Here is a 16,285-nt window from a genome sequence, read left to right as displayed (position 1 = left end):
GGAAAGATATAAAAGAGACCTAAGGGGCAACTTTTTCACGCAGAGGGTGGTACGTGTATGGAATGTGCTGCCAGAGAATATGGTGGAGGCTGGTACAATTGCAACATTTCAGAGGCATTTGGATGGGTATATGGATAGGAAGGGTTTGGAGGGATATGGGCCGGGCGCTGGCAGGTGGGACTAGATTGGGTTGGGATATCTGGTTGGCATGGACAGGTTGGACCGAAGGGTCTGTTTCCATGCTGTACATCTCTATGACATTTGAACAATTAATGTTTGCCGTAAGTTTTGAAAATAATCTCTGTGCAGATTGACATCCAAGCAAATGGCAATTGAAACTTCATAAGTATTTGTGCTCTTAATTAATTATAACCTTGTTTGATGTTGTTAAGGTGATGTGGGATTTTAGAAATGCATTTCGAATGCTAAATTATCAGACCCAAAATGATTTTAACCACCTTTAATTCAAAACAAGATTGATACTTATGAGAATGCTTTGCTGCATCTCATGAAGTGTCAATCCAAAAGATTCCTCTGGAAAATGTTCACACACCACATCTGAAACTCCCTCAGTGGCATTGCCATTAACTGGCACTCATCTATGTTTCCACATAACCATCAGTTGTTAAGCTAAGGTTGCTCAACCATATATTGCACAATCTATGACTAGCCTAAGGAGGAAAGTGATTATAGATAGGTTATTCCTGCCCTCCACTGGGCTAAAAGAAACACTCCTGGAACTTCAAGAAAACCGATTCTTATCAAAATGCATCTCTTAATAGTTTCATTTGTGACGGTGCTGCCCCTTTGACAAGGTTATTTTATCCTACTTTTTTTTCAAGAGGGGCCGTAAAGGCAGAGGCGCCGATATGTCTGGAAATGGCTACTTTAAACAATGGCAGGGGAGTGGCCAGTTCTCCCAGGTTATTTTCTAGTTTGGTTTGTTTTAGCAGGCAGTCAGAAACTGCTGGTAGCAGAAAGCTGTTACTGTGAAAAAAGGTTCCACGTTTCAACAGATGTTCCTTGCCTGACTCTTCTTTCTGAAATCTCTCCTGCCTGTAAAAACCTGAGTTTGAAGTTACTATTTGCAAAGGGGTGTGTTTTTGGGATGTTGTGGGTATTGGAGCAGCTCCTTCGTTAAGTTGCAATTTTGAGATCTATCCAAATAGATCAGGCAGCATCTGAGGAGCAGGAAAATCTACGTTTCGGGCATAAGCCCTTCACTTTCTTCTGAGTTTCCAAATAGTCAAGTTATTCTAAATTCTGTTTTCTTTTTCATGTTTTGACCCAAGTGTGTAAATAAATCCTGTTTTGCTTAAAGCTGAGTGGTTTCAACAGCTGCATCACTCCTGGAATATCCACTTTACATCCCCTTTAAAAAATGAAAAAGTTAGGGTCTTGGCTACCTTCTTAGACTGTTATGAGAGGGGTCTGGCTGGGTATATAACATATTAAATGTCAATTAGTTGGTCATTACTACATTGCTGTTCATGTACGCTTGCTTTGGTCAAATTGGCTGCCATGTTTTCTAGATCGCAACAATGACAATACTTCAAAAAAATGCTTTATTTATTGTTAATGCTCTGGGATTTTGGCACTATATAAGTCTGAGTCTTTCTTGTTACCCAGAATTTGTATGAATAAATTTGATGCTGATGTATGGTTGCAACTTAATTTTGGACAGCAGTAATTTTGCTGCAGCTTTGGTAATAGCTTTGGGACTTATGAAGCAAAAGGTTACATTTCCGTAACATGAAGAGGGAATCCCCTGTCTCTCCATTAACTAAAAAGAAGGTTGCCAATGTATACAATTCTTAGAAATTCTGAGAACAAAGTCTATGATCTGGAACAGAACTATATAGTTAACTAAATGTTTTCAGTAGTCAAAGTGAATAAGAAAAAAATGTGTGATGTTTAAAAAGAAAAAACTTTGGAATGGGAAAGTATTTTGAAAAAGCAATAAATCTGCCAGATGCAAGGCACACTAAATTAAGATAAAATAATGCTTACAGTTGGAACAGGCATATCATATCCATATGGAGAGAAACTTTGTTATTCATTTCCCACGCAATGGATTGTTCCCCGAAGGTAACCAGTAAGATTCCCATGGATACCTGTCTCCTTTTGCAGTGGAACATTTGAAATGATTTTCTCCTTGTGATACACCTTTTCTTCTAGTTACAATATGGCTGAGGCATGTCTGCTGCATCAAATAAACGAAACAGTATAACTCAATACATTGATTTTATAACCTGTTAGCGTTTGTCAAAAATCTTTGTTTTGTCTTTATTTGATTTATACTGGGTTTCAGATTTTTTTAAAAATGATCACAAAGAATTCTGATTGTTATGTTTCCTTTTTCACCAGAACCTGATAATAAGCAATTTATAGATCTAAGAAACGGACAGTTTGCAAGAATTGTACTGTCTGTATTCACTGATATGATTGCCATGGCTAATGTGCATATGGTGAAATAATGAATATTTTACATTTATCTACTGCCAGTAATGAAAAGAAAAACACATTCCAACATGGTTTACAGGCAAAAATAGGGTTGGATACCATCTGCAGGAGAGTTAAGATCTGAGGAGTGGATTTATAGGTGAGATAGGTTTTCAGAGACTTCTGAAAGCGGGGAGAGAGAAGTAGGATTGGTGAAAACTCATACAAGAAGAAATGGCTCCCAGTTGAACCCTACATTTCAGTGCAAAATAAGTTGAGCACCAATTTCTGTGATTACATGGGGTACCCTGCTAATCAGATGGCTATTTGCAACTTTAATACCTCATTGCTTAATTTAGCAAGATCTCCAGTATATAATTTATTTGGAATTTACAGCAGCCTGACTAATAGTGTTTAAAGCACTATTTAGTAGATGCCACCAAAGAACAGTAAGCTTTTGTTATTTTACTTACCCTAATATGGAACAAGGGCTCTTCTCCTTTCTGGAGAAAGTAAGGTCTGCAGATGCTGGAGATCAGAGCTGGAAATGTGTTGCTGGAAAAGCGCAGCAGGTCAGGCAGCATCCAGGGAACAGGAGAATCGACGTTTCGGGCATAAGCCCTTCCTGAAGAAGGGCTTATGCCCGAAACGTCGATTCTCCTGTTCCCTGGATGCTGCCTGACCTGCTGCGCTTTTCCAGCAACACATTTCCAGCTCTTCTCCTTTCTTCAATGCAGTGGTGCAGACTGCTGCTGGCCCCTATTCATCCTTTTTCACTCTATTAAGACCTGTCTGTACACTGACTGTGTGTCCATGGATGATTTTGAGACAGTTCCAACAAGTAAGCTGAATCAAGATGCCATTGAATCAATGGTCAAGATTTTGATTTATAGTGTGAAATTAATTTTGCAGCCATATTATCAGTACAAATCATTTATTATTGTGTTCAAGTGCTTACTTGAATCAGAGATTTAAACTCACCAAAGGACCTACTACCTGCAGGTCATAAGGATAAATACATTAATGGTCACAATTCATCAAGTTATACTTGGTTCCTGTGTATGATTCACACACCAGAAGTTTTACAATCAAAACACTCAGCGAGGGATCATGTAGAAGATCCAACAGAGGTCTTTTAAACTGCCAAAGGAGCATTCTTACTCCTTTTTGGGCCCACTGAAGAAAATTAACACTTAACTTAAGGACCTCTTCTTCCTGCACACTACATTTCACTTAGCAAGGCAGCTGTAGGAGGTCAAAATGAAATCAAAGTCCTAATGATATTATAGGATCCTGTGCTACCAGTATCAGTTCACCTGAGTCAAGCAGTATCTTGTCCAGTTGAAGGCTCCTGCAGTCTCAATGGTGGCAATTTCTGATAGTCAGATTAAGTTAAGATTATCTGGAGAATCTCAGACACACATTCATTGCAAGAGATTTAATTGCTTCATCATTTGTATAAATGATTTGGATGTGAACATAGGAGGTATGTTTGCAGATAACACTAAAATTGGAGATGTAGTGAACAATGAAGAAGGATACCTCAGAGTACAATCGGACTTTGATTAGATTGGCCATTGGGCTGAGGAGTGGCAGATGGAGTTTAATTTAATTAAATGTGAGATGCTGCATTTTGGAAAGGCAAATCAGGGCTGGACCTAGGTCCTAGGGACTATTGCTGAGCAAAGAGACCGTGGAGTGCAGGTACATAGTTCCTGTGATGATGCTGCTCCTTTAACGAGGTTGTTCTGTCCTTGTTATTTTTGTCAGAGGCGTCATAATGGCAGAGATGTCAAAATGTCTGAACTGGCTGCTTTAATAATGGCTAACAGCTGCTGTCTAATTCAGCAATCAGAAAAGGTTTTCGGTTTTTTTAAAAACACTTGTACAATGAAAGGGGAGTGGCCGGTTCTCCCAGTTAGGTTTTTCCCTAGTTTTGGGTTAGTTTTCAGCTGGGGACCCAAACAAACAGTCCCATGCTGATCCTCTCTCTCTGTGACATCTCTCTCCTGGAGGAACCTGTGTTTGGATTTACCTTTTGCTAAGGGGTGTGTTTATAGGATTTTGCAGGTGGGCGGCACGGTGGCACAGTGGTTAGCACTGCTGCCTCACAGCGCCTGAGACCCGGGTTCAATTCCCGCCTCAGGCGACTGACTGTGTGGAGTTTGCACGTTCTCTCCGTGTCTGCGTGGGTTTCCTCCAGGTGCTCCGGTTTCCTCCCACAGTCCAAAAGATGTGCAGGGTCAGGTGAATTGGCCATGCTAAATTGCCCGTAGTGTTAGGTAAGGGGTAAATGTAGGGGTATGGGTGGGTTTCGCTTTGGCGGGTCGGTGTGGACTTGTTGGGCCGAAGGGCCTGTTTCCACACTGTAATGTAATGTAATCTAATCTAATCTAAATCAGAACAGCTCTTAGTTAAATTGTGTTTTTGTGTCGGTTGGGTTTTCAAATATTTATATTATTCTAAATTCGATTTTCTTTTGTTCATGTGTAAATAAATTCTGTTTTGTTTAAACCTGAGTAGTTTGACCAGCTGTGTCACTCCTGGCATATTCACTTTACGTCTGCTTAAAACAACTACAAAAGTTAGGTTCAGTGCTACCTTCTTAAAATGTTTTGAGTAGGTCTGGTCTGGTCCATAATAGATTGGGACTCTTTGCGTGATTTGTTCCATACTTCCAATTTGGGATTAGGGTTGTTAGACTCAAAGGTAGCGAGTGGTAGGTGTCAGTGCCTTTTGTTTCAGGTGTTGAATTCAGTTAGTTTAAACAGTGCTTGGTGTAATAATGGCTCTTTCAGTCACTAAGAATTTTCCAGTGGTGGAATAAGTGACTTTGGGGGTATTACAAAAGGCGAACTAGGGAAACCTGTTGGAATTGGTGGTCAAGCTGGAGTTGGAGTTACCTTTGTCTGTTAAGAAAAGGAGAGATAATTATAGCAAAAGCTTTTCATTTAAATTTGCTGGAAATGCTATCGGAATCATTGGAGATGGTTAAAATTTGCTTGAAAATGAAGCAGCTTGAGTTAGAGGCAGAAGAAAAAGAAAGAGAAAAAAATGAAACTGTTTGAATTATGATTAAAAGCAGAGGAAAGAGAAAAAGAACGAAAGGCCCAATCAGAATAAAAAAATCCAAGGACAGAATAACCTTGTTAAAGGATCGTCAGAGTTCCTTGAAAGTGGAGTTGCAAGTAGATACGATTGTGAAGAAGGCATTTGGTATGCTTGCCTTTATTGGTCAGTGTAATGAGTATAGGAGTTGGGAGGTCATGTTACGGCTGTAGACGACATTGGTTCGGCTACTATTGGAATACTGTGTGCAATTCTGAATTCCCTGCTGTAGGAAGAATGTTGTGAAACTTGAAAGGGTTCAGAAAAGATTTACAAGGATATTGCCTGGGTTGGAGGGTTTAAGCTATATGGAGAGGCTGAATAGGCTGGGGCCGTTTTCCCTGGACCATCGAAGGCTGAGGGTGACTTGAGGTGGCACGGTGGCACAGTAATTAGCATTGCTGCCTCACAGCACCAGAGACTTGGGTTCAGTTCCCACCTTGGGTGACTGTCTTGGTGGAGTTTGCACATTCTCCCCGTGTCTGCGTGGGTTTCCCCTGGGTACTCTGGTTTCCTCCCACAGTCCAGAAGATGTGCGGGTTAGGTGAATTGGCCATGCTAAATTGCCCATAGTGTTAGGTGTAAGGGTCTGGGTGGGCTGCCAGAGGAAGTGTGGAGATTGGTATAATTACAACATTTACAGAGCGTGATTTGGAGATGCTGGTGTTGGACTGGGGTGTACAAAGTTAAAAATCACACAACACCAAGTATAGTTCAGGTTTAATTGGAAGCACACTAGCTTTCAGAGTGCCGCTCCTTCATCAGGTAGTTGTGGAGGACAAAATTGTAAGGCACAGAATTTATAGCATGTGATGTAACTGAAATTATACATTGAAAAATACCTTGATTGTCTGTTGAGTCTTTCATCTGTTCGAATACCATGATAGTTTCACTTCTTTCATGTGTAAATCACAAAACTTTTTTTTTAAAAAGTTGCATTCTCAGGTTAACTGTAACAATTGATGTTAGCTAGACAATATGTTGAAGGTGTTAGCCCCCTGTGTTCTCTGTCTGTGCCATGATGTTTAGATTGATTCTAATCTAAAAAGTGAGATAACAGAGTTTTTACATGAATTCATGCAGCTTTTGAGCAAAGTAAATGTAACTCTACAAGTACAATTTCACCCCACAAACGTATATGTATATGTGTGCATGTGGGTCTTTGTGTGCGTGTCTGTCTGTCTGTCGTCTGGGGTGGGGGGTTGTGAGTGTCTGTGAGAGAGTGTGTAGAGTGGTCTAAGTCTCTGAGAGGATGCATGTGTGAGTGTGGGAGTGTGTGTGTCTGTAAGGTTGTGTGTGTGAGTGTCTGTGTGCATGTCTGTGTTTATGTATGTATAGGAGTGCCTGTGTGTGTGTGTTTGTGTATAGGAGTGTCTGAGTGTGCATTGTGCAATGGTGGTCACCTGTAGCATCACATGAATCCAAGGTCCCAAGTGAGGCCCTCCCTATGGGTATGGAACTTAGCTATCAGCCCCTGCTTGGCCACTTTTCACTGCTGCCTGTCCCGAAGTCCGCCTTGGAGAATGGTCACCTGAATGTCCAAGGTCGAATGTCCTGGACCGCTGAAGTGTTCCCCAACTGGGAGGGAACACTCCTGTCTGTTGATTGTTGTGCGGTGCCCATTCATCCGTTGCCATAGCCTTTGCTCGGTTTCCCCAACGTACCATGCCTCAGGACATCCTTGCCTGCAACGTATAAGATAGACAACATTGACTGATTCACACGAGTATCTGCCACGTACATGGTGGGAGATGTCCCCATTTGTAATGGTGGTATCCATGTCCACACTCTGATAGGTCTTGCAGCCTACCATGACAGGGTTGTATGGAGTTGTCCTGAAAACTGGGCAGCTTGCTACGAACAGTGGTCTGTTTGAGGTTTGACGGTTGTTTAAAGGCAAGCAGTGGAGGTATGGGGAAGGTCTTGGTGAGGTGCTCATCTTCATTCACAATGTGTTGCAGGTCACGAAGAACATGGCGTAGGTTTTCAGCTCCTGGGAAATACTGAACAACGAAGGGTACCCTGTCGGTTGCAGCACTTGTCTGTCTCATTTATAGGGCATATGAATAGGAATGGTTTAGAGGAATATGGGCGAAATGGGACTGGATTAATTTAAGATATCTGGTTGGTATGGACAAGTAGGACCAAAGGGTCTGTTTGTGTGCTATATATATCTATGAATCCATGCTTTGCAGGGGCCCCTTCATTACAGAAATTCAATCGTGGAATTTCTTTTAGAGGGTTCAATCTCCAAAGAGATGCCTTTGCATCCTTGTTTTATAAACCACTGAAAAAAAAAGTAGATCCCAATTTAAACAAAGATCATTCTGATTGATACTCCCCAAATTTCAGAACCTATGAACATATATTAAATGAGGTATAAGACCCATAGAGACTCAGTTGTCATGTAGTTTTACTAGTTCCAGTGCAGAGGCCTCAGTTGCTATTGTGACCAAAGTACTGACCAAAATATTCTATGCCTACACAATATGAACACTATGCAGATTTGTACACTCTTAATATATTGTTATGCTACCTTGTTTGATAAATTATTTAAAAGATTTAACTCACCCATACCGTCAGAGTCCTCAAATGTTTTATTAACAAATAAACAAGGTAGTTTCCTTCTTAATTTGTTTATTTTTCTATCTGAAATTCCATGGGAAGTACTACTGTAATTTAATTTCTAAATTATGATAATGTCAGCTGCATTTGTAATGTAGGTTTTTTTTAGTGCAGTCTTCACAACTAATGATTGTGGCACCTGACATTTAATTAGTGGCATTTGATGTTGACTCAGTGACCTTGCTGCCAGATTTCACAAGTCTCAAGAAGATGCTGAACAAGCTAAACAAAATAAGTAAAACAGGAATTAACATATCAGGAATTCTTCGAACTTTGAAGAGTATGCATAATTATTTGATCATGGGCTCAACATCTGAGTAACTGAAAAGATGAACATCAAACAACAACAGCCTGAGAAAACTGAATGTTGTGCTCTCCTGCCTCACCTGAAGGCCCCAATTCCCACTGAGGCCAAGTTTCATGGCTGCCGACATTCACAACCACCTGATGAAGGAGCGTCGCTCTGAAATCTAGTGTGCTTCCAATTAAACCTGTTGGAATATAACTAGTGTTGTGTGATTTTTAACTTTGTACACCCCACTCCAACACCGGCATCTCCAAATCATGACATCCCTTTAGCAATTGCTCAGCTTTATCTGCTTATTTGCTTTATTGGCTTTATCAGTATTCTTTATCTGAAGCCTAGATGTACTTTTGTTCAACCATGGGAAGTCTGACATCAAAATCCAGTCACCACACACAAGTTTGCTGGTTTAGATCACTAAGATAGTGATTAAGAACAGGAGACCAAGTAGTGCTTTCTCTCATTCCAAAGATCGATGTGGTTTGTTGGGGAATGTTCACTGCTATGCTGCTGAGACAGCGCTGGCGTATTGATCAGGATCGAACCTTCCTGGTTTATGTATATCTCAATACTAAACAATATGCCATACTCCTTACTAAGCCAGTACAGCTTGACATATTTCTGAATAAGAATGAAGTCATACATAAACTGATACCATTAAAGCGCCCAGCATCGAATGGTGATGCAAAAAGTGTACAAATTGTGCAGAGATCTTCGCAGGAGTATTTGCTAGCTGACAAGTTATGCAGTAATGGTCTTTTTCTGTGCTGTATGACTCGAATTCCCATGTGTCTCTTTGATACAAGCTGAATTTTTCTGTTCTTGTACAGAATAATGCCATAGTCTACAACAGATTGCTTAACTTTCAAATTATTGTTTGAACCTGTTCCCAGGACAAGATTTAATTAGCTAAGACCTGACATCAATAGCAAAGTGAGACAAAAGCAAGACAAGGTGAAGATGAGTTATTATATACCAACATAAAATGTAGGAAATTCAATGCTAGTCCAAAGGTCAGGGTGAAAATCACTGAAGTGATAAGGAGAAGTATGTGTTTGGCTTTGTTGTAAAGAGATCATTTACATATTCATGAAGATTGGAGCCAGACTCCATTCATATTATGCAGATAATTTGCTTTAAAACTGAAATCTGACAAGAAACTCCTGCTAGCTCTCAAAGTGAAAATCAAAAAGGACCTGAAAATTTGCTGACATATGGTAAAATGCCACCATTCAATGTACACATTTACACCCAAAATACCACAGATGAGTTAGCATTGTGGTGGCAGTGGCTGGAAAGGTACACTAAGTATTACACAGATAAGCAAATTTTCAAACGGCAGCTTCATGAGTGTCACACTTTACTGTATTGCACAGTTCATCATTAGAGAAAAGTAAATCATGGTTTTGTTTTAAACAGGGTGGCATTGTGACTTAGTGCTTAGCATGGGTGCCTCACAGCGCCAGGGACCCTGGTTCGATTCCAGCCTCAGGTCTGTGTGAAGTTTGCACATTCTCCCTGTGTCTGCGTGAGTTTCCTTTGGCTGCTCCAGTTTCCTCCCACAGTCTAAAGATGTACAGGCTAGGTGGAGAAGCCGTGGGCCCAGGGATAAGGTAGGGAGGGGGTCAGTCTGGGTGGGATGCTCTTCAGAAAGTCAGTCTGGACTAAATGGGCTGATTGGCCGGCTTCCACACTGTAGGATGATTTGGAGATGCCGGTGTTGGACTGGGGTGTACAAAGTTAAAAATCACACAACACTAGGTTATAGTCCAATAGGTTTAATTGGAAGCACACTAGCTTTCGGAGCGCTGCTCCTTCATCACAACCACCTGTGTGATTTTTAACTTTGTACACTGTAGGGATTCTGTGAAGACTAATCAATGACCATCACAGTCTCAATCATTAGAAGTCAAAATTCAGATTAAGAGAGCAGAATTGAGTTGATGAAAATGGAAAGACACTCCCAGGAAGAAAAAGAAAGAAGCCAACAAGGTAATTCAAAGGAAAAAAAGAAATTTCTAGGAAAATGTAACAGGTCAGGCAGCATCTGTGGAGATAAAGTAGGGTTAACATTTCGGGTGATCTTTCTTCAAAACACAAAGTATGCAGGAAGGAAATATAAATTGTTCCTGTTAATACTTTTTATGAATAGATGATATTTTTGTTAATGACATGGTGATATCGAGTTTTTTTTACATTTAATTACTGTGGAAATATGGTCCTATCTGTTTTGGTTACATTGCAACTCAACCTATTGTTGATGTTGATTAGTCATATTTTAATCTGAGAATTTACATTCACATAAATTTTACATTTTCATGTATAAATTGTTTCCTTTAAATTGTGACAGAATGCAGTATGTGGTAAGAACTAACCTCTGTTCCATTGAACAGATGTAAATAAAGGTAATTCAGTCATGCCTGCCTGCTGTGAATTTAGTGGTGAGTTTCTTTAATGCAATGCACAACGATTGGTTATCATTATTCATTCAGAAAGGTAAACATGAATATTGTATATCAATATGATTATGCAGCGATATCAAACTTAACTTAATTTAAACTTAACTTTAACTTAAACTGGAAAGCTACAGACACCTGAATGAGAAAAGCAAGTTAATGATTTGAGTAAGAAACTTTGCCAGTCCTGATAAAGGTATTCACTGAAAATAAAACAAAGAACCGCGGTCACTAGAGATCTGAAATAAAAGCATAAAATTCTCAGGGAAACTCAGCAGGTCTGGCATCATCTGTGGGAAGAATGCAAAGTTAATAATTTAAGTCTGGTGACATCACTGCGTCGACATCAAAATATTCTTGAGCCTATAAACCGAAATATCTACTCAATGCATTGAAGTAAATAGGCAACTTTGCAAAAGACTTTCTGCCATTTGATACTGTAATGTGCAGCATATTGCTGAATTGCTGGAACACTCGCATTCTCAAGAATTTTATGTTTTAAAAGTAGTGTCATTGAAATTTATTAGAGTTTATTAATGCGAACAAAACTTGTATTTTAACAATCTTTTGGGGAAAAAAATGGAGCTTTGACTTTATTCATACTATTTAAGGCTAAAAGTCAAACTACTGTTGTAACTCCTGGTCTCTTTGTTTATAATTAAACTTTTAACCTTAATACTTGGCTGTTAATGCTAGACTTATTCAGATTTGCTGTATATTACATGAAACTCCAGCACATTCAGTACTGACACAGAGCCAATATATTTGTGATTGTTAGGAACTCTTTGTCCTTGCTTGTGACCCTTTCATTTGTTCCTTATAGTTGCGTATAAATTTGGCAAGTACACAAAACATAGTTTCCTTCTTTTGATGCTGATGCATTTCTAATTGTTTTTTTTTGCTTATGCCTCATTAGATTTTCCCAGCACTTAGCATGATTCATCAGGAAGCTGCAGTATGTTTGTATTAGAAAACTATTTCCTAAAGGGTTTTTGATGGCACAGGCATTTAAAGTACAGTGTCTACTTGGACCTTTACGCATTAAGTTCTTGCTCTTCTCTGAAAATTTCTATTGTTCCATATACTGCTGCAGCTGCATCTTTTCAATCCTGAAAGTAGTTTAATTCAGGATATCCTCTGACATGTAACTAATTCTCCGGCACGTTGTTTCTCATAGGGATATGTCGATCCATTGGCGTGAGCAATTTCCTCATTTCTCATTTAGAGCAGCTGAAGGAAGATTGTGACATCATCCCACATGTCAATCAGGTGAGAGGCTGCAGCATTTTGAATATTTGTAATGCAGGAAAATATGCAAGGGTTTAATGAGAAAAAGCTTGTCAGGTTCCCTCCTACCACAGACCACTTAAATTCTACCTTATTACTGTATATTGCCAATTTAATCCATGGACAAAACTTCTATGTAAACACTCCCTGATCCTCAAGCAAACTTCAGAGGTTGTATACGGTTGTAGATTTAGAAGGTGCTGATAAAAGAGCTTTGATGGATTGCTGCAGTACAACTTGCAGATGATAGAAACTGTCACAACTTATACATTGGTGGGGGGTGAAGAATGTTGAAGATAATGATGTTATGCCAGTCAAGAAGTCTGTTTGTCCTGGATGGTATCATGCTTCTTGAGTGTTGTTGGAGTTACTGAAGCCACCTTTGAATTGCAAGTTTTCATAGAATCATATAATTTTACAGTACAGAAAGGGGCCATTCGGCCCATCATGTCTGTATTTTATTATTTTAATTTACTTACACTAGCTGCCGTGATGGGATTTGAAACCATGTCCTCAAAGAATAAATTTGAGTCTCTGGATTACTAGACTATTGACATTAACTATGCTACTAACCGCCCCCCCCCAATGAATCCCAGTATTGTCTCTAATATCCCCAGAAGAACCATTTGGAAAAATAAGGTGGGAAATGCCAATGCAAATTATGCCTTCCTTCTGATGAAGTATTTTCAGCATGGCGTTGATAAAACAAACACCATCTAACACCAAAATAACAATCAAATACAAAACCGCATGAAAGTATCCGAGGTCAATGCATCAGCACCTCCTGGGTCATGTAATTGTTCAAGTCAAATATCTAGGTCAGTGCTTCTGAAACTTTTTCTCCATTTTGACTTGCTTTGAAGATTTAGAAATGTTATTAATCTGAAGTGACAGCTCTGACAGCTTCCCAGAAGCAGTAACGCAGCTGCTATTACTCAGTCAGATCTCCACAGTGGCCACTGCAACCCCATATTTCACAATCCCAAAATCCCTACTTTGGGTAGCCCTGGTCTAAGTGATACCTGTATCACTTAATCTATCTGGGGATGGCTGTCTGCTAGGCTGGACATCAGCTTGTTCGATTAATAATGAACATCCACTCAGCAAAGGGACATCGCAGAACCAAAAGTACAAGAGAAGAAAGATCAACATCTTGGCCCTAAGGCATTCCAACTGAAGAGAAAATGTCTTTTGGCAAAAGCTGTTCAAAGTCATTCTGGAGAGTCTATACGCACAACTCAATTCCAGAACAATGGAATCAAACTGAGTCAGCTGTACCAAACAGCTCTGACCTGATCATTGTTGTCACCAGGACTGGTTCAACAAAATTAATGTGGAAGCATGTGATATCCTGGAGGAAAAATGGGCAACATTCATTGCCTGTCAGAACAACCCAAAGAAGGCAGAATTCTCACAGCATAAAGTTGATGCCCAAAGACAAATTCAGAGTTTAAAGATAAGTGGTAGGAAGAGAAAGCTTGAGACGTCAAACAGTACACTGACTGCCAAAACATGCAAAGCTTTCTTGGAGCTACTGAGTTGATGTGTAGACCAGGGTGAAATAAACAAAACCCTTTTGCCCACAGGATGGTGTCTCTCTTCTTAAGGATGATTATGCCATCTTTCAGTACTGGAATGAGCTCTCCAACAATTCTTCAACTGTGAATACACAGTGTTAGCTGATACTCTCAGGCTATCCTCTAGAACAATCCATGGATGGCCCACCATCTATAGGAGAACTGCAGCAAGCAATCAAGCGGATGAAAATTAACAAAGCCTGCAGCCCAATGGTATGCTAGCTGAGGTCTTCAAATCAACGCTGCAAGCTCTCATCCTGCATATTTGGGAGGGAAAAAAAACTGATTTCATGAATGCAACGGTTATAACTAAGTTCAAGAAGGGAGATAAATTATCCTGTAGAAACTATCAAAATGTTTCCCTATTGTCCATAGCAGAGAAAATCCTGATGTGCATTCTCCTGGTCACCTACTTCCTGTGGCTGAGGAAATCCTGTCAGCGTCATTGTATGGTTTTAGACCTTTCAGATGAATCAATTACATACTCTTTGCTGACAGGCAATTCCAAGAACAATGTCAAGAACAACACCAGGAACTCTCCATTGTAGTTATTTATCTGATCTAAGCATTGACTCAGTAAATCAGGACGGTCTGTGGGTTGTTCTTCAGAAATCTGCATGTCCAAGAAAATCCGTCACAATCCTGCAATTAGTTCATGACGATGTGACTACAGTTGTTTTGAGTGGGAGACACCTTCAAAATCTGGACTGATGTTAAGGAAGACTATTTGCTTGCCCTCATATTATTTACAGTTTACCTAACAGTATTTATTCACCTCAAAGATGAACTATCTACTGGTGTGAATATTAAATATCATCTGATTAAAACTACTTTAACCCGAGTCATTTTCATGCCAAACTAAACACGACCGAAGACATATATGACCTGCAGTATTCAGCTGTGTCAGTGTTCATTCTGTGCTGAATTTCAAATCATCCTCTATCTTTTAAATTCTACACTCAAGAAACTTGGCCTATCCTTGAATATTTCCAAAACAAAACTCTCATATCAACCCAGATCTAGTCAGTTAAATACTCCAGCTGCCACATGTTCAAGGGGAGACGATGGAATATAGTGATAATTTTCCATGCCTTGGAAGCCACCTTGCTCAAAAGGCGAACATTAACGAGGAGATCTGAAACTGGATCAGGCAATGTTAGCTCAGCTTTCTACAAACTATGGCAGTAAGACTTTGACAAGAACTTTTAAAGATCTCTGCCAGTCAGCAAAAGCTAGATTCTGCATACTGAACTTTTAAATGGCCAGTGATCTCAAACGGGACAAAGAAAATAAATACAACAAAGACACCATGAAGCTTCCTTGAAGCACAGCAGCATTCATTTTAATGACTGGGAGGAGCTTGCTCCCAATCATTAAACATTGTGACAACTTTCACATCAATCTTCATTGCGCTTTGCATTATAACATCTTAATGGTAAAAGAAAAAGAAGTAATTCCAAATCCCTGTTCCACATGCTCTAAGAGCTGCGGTTTGGTTGTGCTCAGTTATATGAAGATCCACAGCAGAAATCTACTGATAATGAACATGCTGCATTACGTTTATGCTTTTAAAATAAATCTCAAAATATTTTTACCCTCAATCTACTGGGTTGCAGATCCTCAAGCAAACCAAATTTTATTGTTTCTGGGAAAAAACACATGCTTATCATACCAATCTGTTCCCTGCTTATGGATTTAGAAGAATTACAAATTCCTAGAAATAACAGTATTATCTTGCAGTCCCTAAAGATCACCCTTTAGAAAGAGAATGCAGTGTCAGTAGGGGTAACTGTGATGTTTAGAATTCGTGCCATTCAGTCAAATTCACCCAAAAGATCTCTCTACTGAAATTATCCATCTTATTCTGCCTGAAACACACCAAGCTGTATTGGGTCACATAGAATGGGCTTGTGATGGAAAGGGAGTTCAGGCAGTTTCAAGTAAGAAGTATAGTTTTACTACCTCATTATTTATGATGCCTGGTTAGTCATGTTAAATTTGGTTACTGAAAGCTGACAGAGAATCTATCTCCTTACTGAAAATTTTTAAAATCTATTTTGTAGCAGTACAAATTGTTACTTGGTACATTAAAAAATCACTTCAAGGACAGGTGGTCACAATTATCTAATTGAAAGACTCAATCAAGTTATTTGGCAAGTCTATTTAATATAGTTAACCTAGATGCCAAAGACAAAGCTGGAGAAGCTTGATTGTCAAATCAGGTAACCCTCGAGGCTCCCACAAGATGGTTTTGACCTGAGAAACATCAAAGACTCGCGGCTAGTTTCCAAGGAACAAGTATCCATGGGTATCCAATTTTGAGGATTTACATTTTTCGCCAGTTCCTCTGAGCCAAACACCATGTTAATAAATGAAATCTCACATAGTCATTATGCCAACTTTTAGTAGTTAGTGAAGTGTCACAGTCCATTTTACCTGAGGAGGCACATTGTGAAAAGTTTGTAAACGAATTAAATCTGCTACAC

The 16,285-nt window shown here is 39.5% G+C and overlaps 1 protein-coding gene across 6 annotated transcripts in view; it reads left to right on the top strand.

Moving 5' to 3' along the window:
- zgc:110366 (uncharacterized protein LOC550476 homolog) overlaps nt 1–16,285 on the top strand; it is a 113,948-nt gene that overhangs the window by 61,541 nt on the left and 36,122 nt on the right. For all 6 annotated transcript variants that reach the window (XM_043699667.1, XM_043699664.1, XM_043699669.1 and 3 more), the window contains one exon: nt 12,113–12,204. In XM_043699667.1, coding sequence (XP_043555602.1) covers nt 12,113–12,204 — 92 coding nt within the window. The remainder of the gene's footprint in view (nt 1–12,112; nt 12,205–16,285) is intronic.

This window comes from Chiloscyllium plagiosum, chromosome 11, assembly GCF_004010195.1.
Source record: "Chiloscyllium plagiosum isolate BGI_BamShark_2017 chromosome 11, ASM401019v2, whole genome shotgun sequence".
In the NCBI taxonomy this organism is placed as follows: Eukaryota; Metazoa; Chordata; class Chondrichthyes; order Orectolobiformes; family Hemiscylliidae; genus Chiloscyllium; species Chiloscyllium plagiosum.
This window is presented reverse-complemented; position numbering and strand designations above follow the sequence as displayed.